Source organism: Tupaia chinensis, unplaced genomic scaffold (genome assembly GCF_000334495.1).
Source record: "Tupaia chinensis unplaced genomic scaffold, TupChi_1.0 Scaffold138619_1, whole genome shotgun sequence".
In the NCBI taxonomy this organism is placed as follows: domain Eukaryota; kingdom Metazoa; phylum Chordata; class Mammalia; order Scandentia; family Tupaiidae; genus Tupaia; species Tupaia belangeri.
This window is the reverse complement of record NW_006198512.1, coordinates 1,063,063-1,072,230: the sequence shown is the minus strand read 5'-3', so window position 1 is coordinate 1,072,230 and position 9,168 is coordinate 1,063,063. Positions and strand designations below refer to the sequence as shown.

At 56.1% G+C, this 9,168-nt stretch overlaps 1 protein-coding gene and 1 pseudogene across 1 annotated transcript in view; one reads left to right on the top strand and one right to left on the bottom strand.

Annotated features, from left to right (window-relative positions):
• Positions 1-5,930, bottom strand: part of WNK2 (WNK lysine deficient protein kinase 2) — a 157,507-nt gene extending 151,577 nt beyond the window's left edge. Inside the window, 2 exon segments of the mRNA XM_014592804.1 lie at positions 2,909-3,054; positions 5,925-5,930. Of these exon segments, the coding sequence (XP_014448290.1) occupies positions 2,909-3,054; positions 5,925-5,930 (152 nt within the window).
• Positions 5,931-7,144: 1,214 nt separating this feature from the next.
• Positions 7,145-7,939, top strand: LOC102496923 (serine/arginine-rich splicing factor 3 pseudogene; annotated as a pseudogene).
• Positions 7,940-9,168: the final 1,229 nt, after the last annotated feature.

The following is a 9,168-nucleotide window of genomic DNA, read 5'->3' as shown; positions in this document are numbered from 1 at the left end:
ACGCCCACCTGGCTGCGGGCGCGCGCGGCCACCTGCGGGCGGGTTCTGCAGGCCGGGCTCCGAGCAGTGCCCCTGCTCTGCGAAGCTCTTTGAAAAGACGCCCCCGGACTGAAGGCCACGGGCGACCCCGTTTGTCCCTGAGAGGAGGCGCGCTTACGCGTCCCCGTGCCGCCGCCGGTGCGCGGGGCGTCAGAGCCGGGTGGCAGGACCGAAGGGGCAGGCTAGGAGGCCCAGGGCCGGGGCGCCGCCCCCAGCCCGCCCCGCCGGGAGCCCGCCGCTGTTGGGGTTTAAATGTCCTTTTTCCTGGCTTTAAGTTTTAAGCAAATTTCTCTGAATGGTTTTTGACTTTGGTTTATTAAAGTTAAAACTGCTTTTCTTGACACTAAAAAAAAATTAACCGCAGTAAGCTATATAGACTCAGGTAGGTGCTACTTTATAGTATGTTCACTCTACTCAGAGTTTCATGCCTAAAATCAGAAATGTGTTCACAAATGTGTATATATCAGCTGAACTTTCTATTGAAAGTCTTTAGATTGAGGTATTTTGTGAATGAGGACCACCAGCAGTTGGTGTAATGGCTATGTCGCTGGACTCCCATGTAGTCGACAGCGGTTCGAATCCCAGACCCGGTGGCTTAAACTCACACCGAGTGCGTGTGCATGCGTGTCCAAGATCCCAACAGGAGAATGGAGGAGAAGGGATTGTGGCGTTGCCATCCCCCCTGGGGAGTGATTTCTTGCTTTCTGTCTCTCTGTCTCGCTCTGTCTGGCTGTCCAAAAACCTCCCCCCCAAAAAAAAAGATACTTTGTAAATCAACAAAATTGGGAAAGCAACAGTAGATACCAGAGACAATGTGAGAGGAGGGTAGGAAATGGCAGAGGGTAAGAAATAGGAAATCGAAGTATATATAGATATAGATACAGATATACACACACGCTCACATACATACACACGTGTGCATATACAAGAAGTGGAAAATTATTTATTGACAATATGTATGCGGTGTATTCTGGATGGGAAATAGCATTTTGTATGCTGTGATGACATTCAGTGAATAAGTGTTGGAAAAAAAAAGGTCCTTTTTTTTTGGAGAGATTTTTGCGCGTGCACTCTCCAGAAAGACAGAGAGAGACAGAGAGACAGAAAGCGAGAAATCACCCCCGGGGGGATGGCCACGCCGCAATCCCTTCTCCTCCGTTCTCCTCTCACGATCTTGGGCACACACGCACATGCTCCTGGCGTGAGTTTTAAGTCACCAGGTCCAGGACTCAAACCATAGTCAACTACATGAGAGTCCAGCGACATAGCCATTATGCTATCTGCTGATCCCAAAAAGGTACTTTTCTGACTTCACTTTACCAACAGGTTACAGGAGGACCTCACCATGACTCGGGAGGAAACCAGCTGGCCTGTGCCCACTTCACAATTAAGCAAACGGAGGTCCTAAAGAAAGAACTTACCTACCCTGAATTCCAGAGCTCCAAAAGAGGAGGTTAAGCTGGGAGGCCCTGACAGGAGACCCTGTAACCCACAGCCAGGTGCTCTCCATTTTTGCCAAATGCCACCACTCCCGAGCCTCCGGGATCTCTCCGTCCCCTCCCCTCTCTGCACTCCCACAGACCAGCCCTTCCCTAGGCGTGTCTGAATTTTACTGCAGGAGGCAGAGCAGGCTCCAGGCAGCCAGCACTTCACTCTCACCCAGTCTTCCTGGCCTGTGAACAGGGTCTCAGGCCCGCTTCCAGATGAGGAAGTGAAGGCATGAGGGCCACGGGCCTGGTTCCCACCCCGCAGATGCACACAAACTTTTGGCAATGAAGACATGCCCATGACACAACATGACCCACACTGACAAAAGCCACCAAAGGGCTGACTCTGCGTGCAGCAGTAACTCACTGCTCAAGAGAAGCTGGATCCCACGTGGTGACACAGGTTTGAATCCCCAGCCCAGTCGACCTGAGACAGGCCAGGCACACACATGCGTGCTAGAAATCTGACCGGCTGGAGGATTCTTCCTCTTTCTCATGTGTCTTCATGCCTGTGCTGCAGACCAGCCATACTCAGGGGTGTGTGGGCACAAATATGCTAGGCTCACAGAGCCACAGGGGCGCCCAGGCCGAGGGTAGTAGGGCGCGTGTGTCCCCAAGTGCTGTGTGCTCTCTGAGCCAGAGGGCCGTTCCCGCTCCTGCTGTGACAGAGCTCACTCCCAGCCAACCCCTGAGCCCTGGAGGCCACAGCTAAGCAGCTGGTGGGGAGGACACAGACCCCTTGGCACAGAAGCTCAGGTGGAAATCGGGAGCCAGCCCCGGGATCCTGGCAGGTGGTGCCTTGGGTAGACCTTGGAAGCCAGGGCTTTGATGGAACTTGCTGTGTGCCTTTAACCAGGTCACTGGACATCTCTGAGCCTCCGTCCCCAGGCACGAAGATGGGAATGAGTACTGCCTGCCCACCTTACTGTTGCCCGAGGCCCACAAGCCAGGCTGCGGAAAGGTGGTGGAAAGTCCGGGTGACAGTGTCTGTCTGGAGGGTGGGCAGGCTGGATGGGGATGAGGGCCTCGTTTCCCGACGAGTACGCTACGCTCCAACTGGAGACCTTGTGACTGTAGGTAGCTTGCTCAAGGCCAGAGTGGATACAGCACGCCCATGGCTACCACCTCAGCTTCCTAAGACTTGGTGCCCCAGCACCAAGGAACCCCTGGGTCAGGGACATTGCCCCCGGGTCCTGGTCACTCCTGGTCCCCAGCCCAGTCTGGCTGGGAGGCACCTGCAAACCCATGCCTGCTCCATGCAGACCCAGTTCAGGACCGCAGTACGGGTCTGGTCACCCACGAGATGGGCTCTGTGGTGGCACCAATGGTTTGGGCACAGAGTAGATATTCAGCACCCTGTTTCTGTCCACATTGAGGCTCACTGGGGCTCCCCGATCAGAGGGAAGGACAGGTCGGCCCTGCAGGCAGGAGCCTGGTGCCCAGGCTCTTTGCAGGGTGGGTCTGCCTCAGCAGGTCCGAGCAGCCCATTTAGTGCCGGGTGGCAGAACCAGGCCGCCTCCTTAAGTCCCTGATGGGGGCAAGTGGAAGATGGAGGGGCAGGCCGGAGCGCAGATCCCAGGGAGGCAGCAGGAGCAGGCTGGCGATGCGGGGAGGCCTGGGACCTGAGTCCATTCAAGCTCTGCTCCTACCCCTGAGAGGCATGCCCAGGCCGAGCACCGTTGGGCCCTGGGTCTCACTCCCCAGTGAGACAGGATCTCTTGGGGTAGACAGGTCGGGGGTACAAGATGGATCAGCACCCCCAGATGACTCAGCTGTAGCGAGTGGACGAATGGGGGGCTGAATGGACAAGGAATCCCATTTCCTCCCAAAAACCAGGTTCCGTTAGCGGGTTAGGAAGCAAGCTGGCCTTGGAGCCTTGTGGCTGTGAAATCGCAGCTGGCCAGCGTGGTGAAGTCCTGGCCTGGCCTGAAAACCGCACTAGGCTGTGTGTGCCCCAACCCCTGCCATGGTGAAGGAATGGGGGAGCTTGCAGGGTGACCTTGACCCACTGGGGGGTGCTTTCTCTCTCTGTCCCTCTCTGTCTCTCTCAGGCAAGTGCATGTGTTCTCTGGCAGCAAGAGAAAGGAAGATAGGAAAGGAGGGAGGGAGGGAGGTTGATTTGGAAGTGAGACATGCAGTTGGAAAACGGCCCTCCAAAAGCCTTTAATGTGTAGGACCTCCTTTGTCATCCTTGGACCGAGGTGAGTTTCGGGGGTGATGCTCATTTTGGGTGAGCCAGGGAGTAAGTTTGAAGTAAATACAGGGGGAAAGAGAACAGGGAGGAAAGGAGGGCAGTGCCAGCCTCCGGCCTCAGTTTCTCCTGCTCAGCACTGCAGCACTGCCTCGACAGCTGGCAGGGAGCGCCACACTCCCAGGACCCTGCAGTGTCTCGAGGCCCGTGTCACACACAGCTGCACCGTGCCTTCCATCCAGCTCAGGAAGCCCCCTTGCCTGTCACAGAGAGCCCACTGTGTGGAGTGGTGGGCCAGGTCTCGGGTTCCAACGTCAGCAGGACCAGAAGCCCCAGCTCCAGCTGCAAGAGGCTGCAGACTCGGCACAAGCCACCAGCGTGCGTGTGTGCTCGCTTGGCCTGGGCGCCAGAGCAGAACCTTGGGTCTGGGTTTGCGTGCTCGTCAGAGCAATTTCACACCAGGAGCCTCTCAGGGCTGCTTGCTTATTTGTGGGGGAGTGGGGGTTGGAATATGAATTCATTTCCTGGAAGCCCAGACCTTGCCCGAGCTGGACACTTGACCAGTAGGGTAGGCAGGTGCCCATCCCTTTTCTGAAGCAGACCTCAGGTCCTGGCCATCCAGGCCTGGTCCATGTATGTGTTCGCTCATTTCTTCCTCAAGAGAGTGGGGACACCTCTGGCAGGGTCTGCGCTGTGACCTGCCTGGCCCCAGCCAGCCCGATCGTGGCCGCGCACGAGCAGCAGCATGTGCAGGAGCCCTCAGAATGCAAAGCCAGGGCTCCCCATGCGAGCCAGCGTCTCAACCTTGCATTACTCCTGTGGCATCGGGCTCCCATTTGCGGCCAGGCCAGGTCCGTGACTGGAGGGCAGACGGCCGGGCCTCACTGCTCTGGCCCCTGCAGGAAACTGCACCAGGGTCGGGGGCACAGTGACCGCTGCTTAGAGAATCGGAGCCCGGGTTTTGTGGAGAAGGGGGTGCCCAGGAGGAGAAGAAGAAAGCAAGCCGCCGCACCTACCCAGGAACAGCCACCCGCCAACTGGGGCGGGACTGGGCAGGACAGTCCTCAGACGTAGAGGAAGAGGCTGTGAGAAAAGGCAGCTTCAGAGAGCCTCCCTCGGTTGCTGAGTTCACACTGGTCCTTCCTGGTGCAAAAACCTGCCACCTCCTCCCAGGGGCGGGTCCCATTCCGCCAAGGTGCCTTCAGGCGGAGCCAGCAGGCATCCGGGAGGAAGCCATGTCAGTTCAGAGTCAAGGCTGACTGCAAAAACAGAAAGCTGCATTAGCTGGGGACCAGCTACTAAACACTCTAAATGCACTCATTAAACACACACGGAGTCCAGCCAGGGGCACGCCTGCCTTTGGCTCGTCCCGGGAGCAGAGCGCAGTGTGGAAGGGCTCAGGGTGCTGGAGCTGGGGGGCATCAGAACTCCCGTCCACAGGGTGCACTCCTCCAGGGGGTGGCCTGGCCGTTTCTCCTCAGTGCAGCCTGGGGCAAGGCTGCCGCGCACTGCCGGTGCCCACAGAGAAGAGCCAAGCCTGGGCCTTGAAGGGTGGGAGCTGCTGGGGTGCAGATGAAGGAGCTGAGGAGCAGGTGTACCTGGAAGAGGAGGGAGGGGGAGGGGCGGGGAGGTGCACCGTCTAGAACACGGCTTTACCTCTCCTCTGCTTTTCTTACAATTAAGATGGCATCACTTTCTCTTGCTCTCGAATTAAAAAAGAAAACGGATATTTTAACATCAGGTTTTTACAAAATTTTCCCAGAGGGCACCTGATTTCAGAGCATTTTTACCAGAAAGGAAGAAGTTCCATCCCATCAGCAGTCGTGCCCCTCCGCCTGCTTTGGGACCGCGGAGACCTGCTTCCTGTCCCGTGGCCCTGCCTGCTCTGGACACTTCATACGCGGAGAGGCCCGGTGCGTGACCTGGGTCTTTCTCCCTGGCGTGATGTATCCACGGCTCACACAGCACACGCTGGAGTTTGGTTCCTCCTCAGAACCAGTAGTGTTCTGCTGTCTGGATGTACGTGTCGTTTGTTTGTTTTCACATTTACTCTCTTATTTCATCCATGAGAGAGGATGAGACAGAGACAGGCACGCGGAATAGGGTCTTTGCACAGCTATCCACTCCGGCCTCAGTCATCCTGGATCATCCCTCAGAGTCCCAGGATGCGAACCGGGACCTGGCCCATGTGGGTCCAGTTGCATCACCGCCATGCCACAGCCTGGCCCGTGCCTTGGTGTGTAAAGCATGTGCTCATCAAATACGTTTTTCAGTTGTGTATGGCACCGCTGCGTGAACGTGAGTCCCACCACCCCCGCAGTGGGCACGAGTCTGGTGTGACATCCGTATCCCCTCAGTGTCCCAGACGTGCAGCTCATTGAGATCCCACCATGAGCCGGGCATGGAGGACACCGCCCCCGGCCACGCCCAGACCACTGCCAAACTCACTGGGAGCTGGGGATCTTGAGAAGCTGTGGTGCGTGGCCAAGCCCAGGGGCTGCTGGAATTACGAGAATTATAACATCGATGATGACAAGGGCAGCTGCCGGCTTCACCAGGCACTCGCCCAGGCACCAGCTGATGTTTCCCAGGGAAGCTCATTTCACCTTCAAGGTCCCTCAGCAGGGTGTGGCCCAGAGTGAGCCTAGGATGACGTCCCGTGGGCCCCAGCAGCCACCCTCAGCCCATGGCCCGGTCCTACAAGGCTCCTCTCTTGGGGTCCCATCGTTTTTTAGAGAGAGAAATTTTTGCCACGGGGCACTCGTGCTTGCCAGAGAGACAGAAAGCAAGAACTCAACCCCCGAGGAGGGTTGGCCATGCCACAGTCCCTTCCCCTCCATTCTCCTCTCAGATTTCAGGTGCACGTGCACACATGCCCAGGGTGTTTCAAGCCTCTAGGTCTTGGATGTGAACTTCTATTAACCATGTGGGAGCCCAGCACCTCAACCACTGTTCACCTGCTGGCCCCGGGCCCTATCGTTCCTATAAGCACTGGGTGTGGCTGCCCTGGATTCCGGCGGGCCTGGCCCTGCCCACCTGCTCACCGCCCTCCAAGCAGCCGCTGGAGAGACCTGCCTTGGGTTATTTTCTTCTGGGCCTCGAGAGCTTGAGTCGGCCCCAGCTCATCCTGCACCACGTCTCATCATGCTTTTCTTTAGCCGCCAGAGGGCACGTGTGTGGGAGAGAATGGGAGAAGCACCTCCAGTGGGTGTGGTCGTGCCACAATCCCTTCTCCTCCATTTCTGCATCCTGTCAGGATTTGGGGCATGCATGCACACCCACCCAGCATGTTTTTCAAGCCACTGGGGCCAGGATTTAAACTGTGCAGTTGGCGGTTTGGGGTCCAGGTCCCTTAGCCACCAGGCTGTGTGGCCAGCCCTGTCCTCTGCTTTTAATAGTCTGCCGTGCGCTGCCATTTCGGTGACGCCAGGGGAGCGAGAGCATCCATGGGAGCTGGGCAAAGGGAGCGGGCCGTCCTATCAGAGCTTGTGGATTTGGGCCTCTGCATTTCAAACTTAAGATCTCGGAATGCATCATGAGTCCTGTCCATTGCACTGTAAGGTTTATGTGGGTAATCTTGGAAACAACGGCAACAAGACTGAATTGGAACGAGCTTTTGGCTATTATGGACCGCTCCGAAGTGTGTGGGTTGCTAGAAACCCTCCCGGCTTTGCTTTTGTTGAATTCGAAGATCCCTGAGATGCAGCTGATGCTGTCCGAGAGTTACATGGAAGAATATCGTGTGGCTGCCGTGTGAGAGTGGAACTGTCGGATGGTGAAAAAAGAAGTCGAAATCGTGGCCCACCTCCCTCCTGGGGTTGTCGCCCTCAGGATGATTACCCGAGGAGTCCTCCACCTCGCCGCAGATCTCCAAGGAGAAGCAGCTTCTCTCGTAGCCGGAGCAGGTCCCTTTCCAGAGACAGAAGAGAGAGATGGCTGTCTCGGGAAAGAAATCACAAGCCGTCCCGATCTTTCTCTAGGTCTCGTAGCCGATCTAGGTCAAATGAAAGGAAATAGAAATTTGCAAGAGAAGTGCTGTATAGGAAATCACTTCATTTGACAGGAGTATGTACAGAAAATTCAAGTTTTGTTTGAGACTTCATGAGCTTGGTGCATTTTTAAGATGTTCAGCTGTTCACATTTGTCTCTTTAAGCAACGACACATAAAGATGTAATTCTCTATGATTTGCAATGGATCATATGAGGCATGTAATACCAAGAATTGTTACTTCACAAGGTGCCCTTAAGCATAATTATATTTGTTTTGACCTTTAGTCTTGAATATAGACTGATAATAAACCTTTTAAGTCCTGCCCCCAATAATAATAATAATAATAATAATAATAATAATAGCCTGCTGTGCAGGCCAGCACGCGCCATCCAGGGAGCAACCCGTCTACACCTACACCCTCGGAGTCAGTAACTCCTCCGTGGGCTTTTACACTAAGGAGGTGACCCACGTGGCGGGCAGGGTCACATGACATTCACTGGGGACCCTTTCTAACAAGCACAACGCATAACTTAAACCTTCAGCGGTCAGAAGATGGTAAAGGGGACAGTTATTCCTGCATGACGAAGATGACCGAGCCATTTACATTCTGTCCTCAGAGTTTTGTGATGACTTAGGAAGCGTTAGCACGGGTAGAGTGGCAGAGCCCGGGGAGGAAAGCTGAAGGAAGCGCGCCGAGGCGTCCGCCATGGGCTTTTCTGCGCGGTGACAAGTGCCCGTGGCTTTAGAAAAGCCGGTGCTGACAGACCCCTGGTGAAGCCGGGAGGTGGACAAGGAGGCCCAAGGTGAGCAGGAGGCCACTGGAAGTGTGGGACAAAGGTGTGCACCTGAGCAAGCCCAGCGCCGCTCACCTCTGCTCAGGCACTAAGTCAGCCTCCACGGGGAGTGCAGTAGCAGGACGGGCTGCTGGACCTCCTGCCATTCTGAGAGAGCCATTCCCACTGAGAGCCTTCTACAAAGGACTCTTCATCTCCTTCCTCCCTCTCCCCTCCTGCGCCCCAGTGCCTCCTCCAGGCAGCCCCTGCCACTCAAGGTGGGCGAGGCCCCCCACACAGTCTCTGCCCTGTGATGTGGTCATTTCCGTTGTGAACCCTGGGCCAGGCCTCCGGGCCAGGCAGGCGTTAGTTTCCTCGTTAACTGGTGGGAAAGCAGAGGTGCCCACCTCCCGTGTTGTCATGGGATCGTGACAGAATCCCGAAGTTCTTAGCAGCCCCAGGAAGCTGCACACGTGTTGCCTTTGGTGACTGCAGAGACCGAGATGGCCATTGTGCAGACAGGTGGCCAAATGCCCTCCCCACCTCCTGCTGGGAGGGACAGCTCCAGACCGGCTCCCTGGTCCTCCCCTTGCTACAGGGCAGGGCAGGGCAGGGCTTACCCTGGGAGAGAGGAAGGGCCGTTGTCTGTCTGGGGAAGTCTTTTTTTTTTTTTTTTTTTTTTTTTTT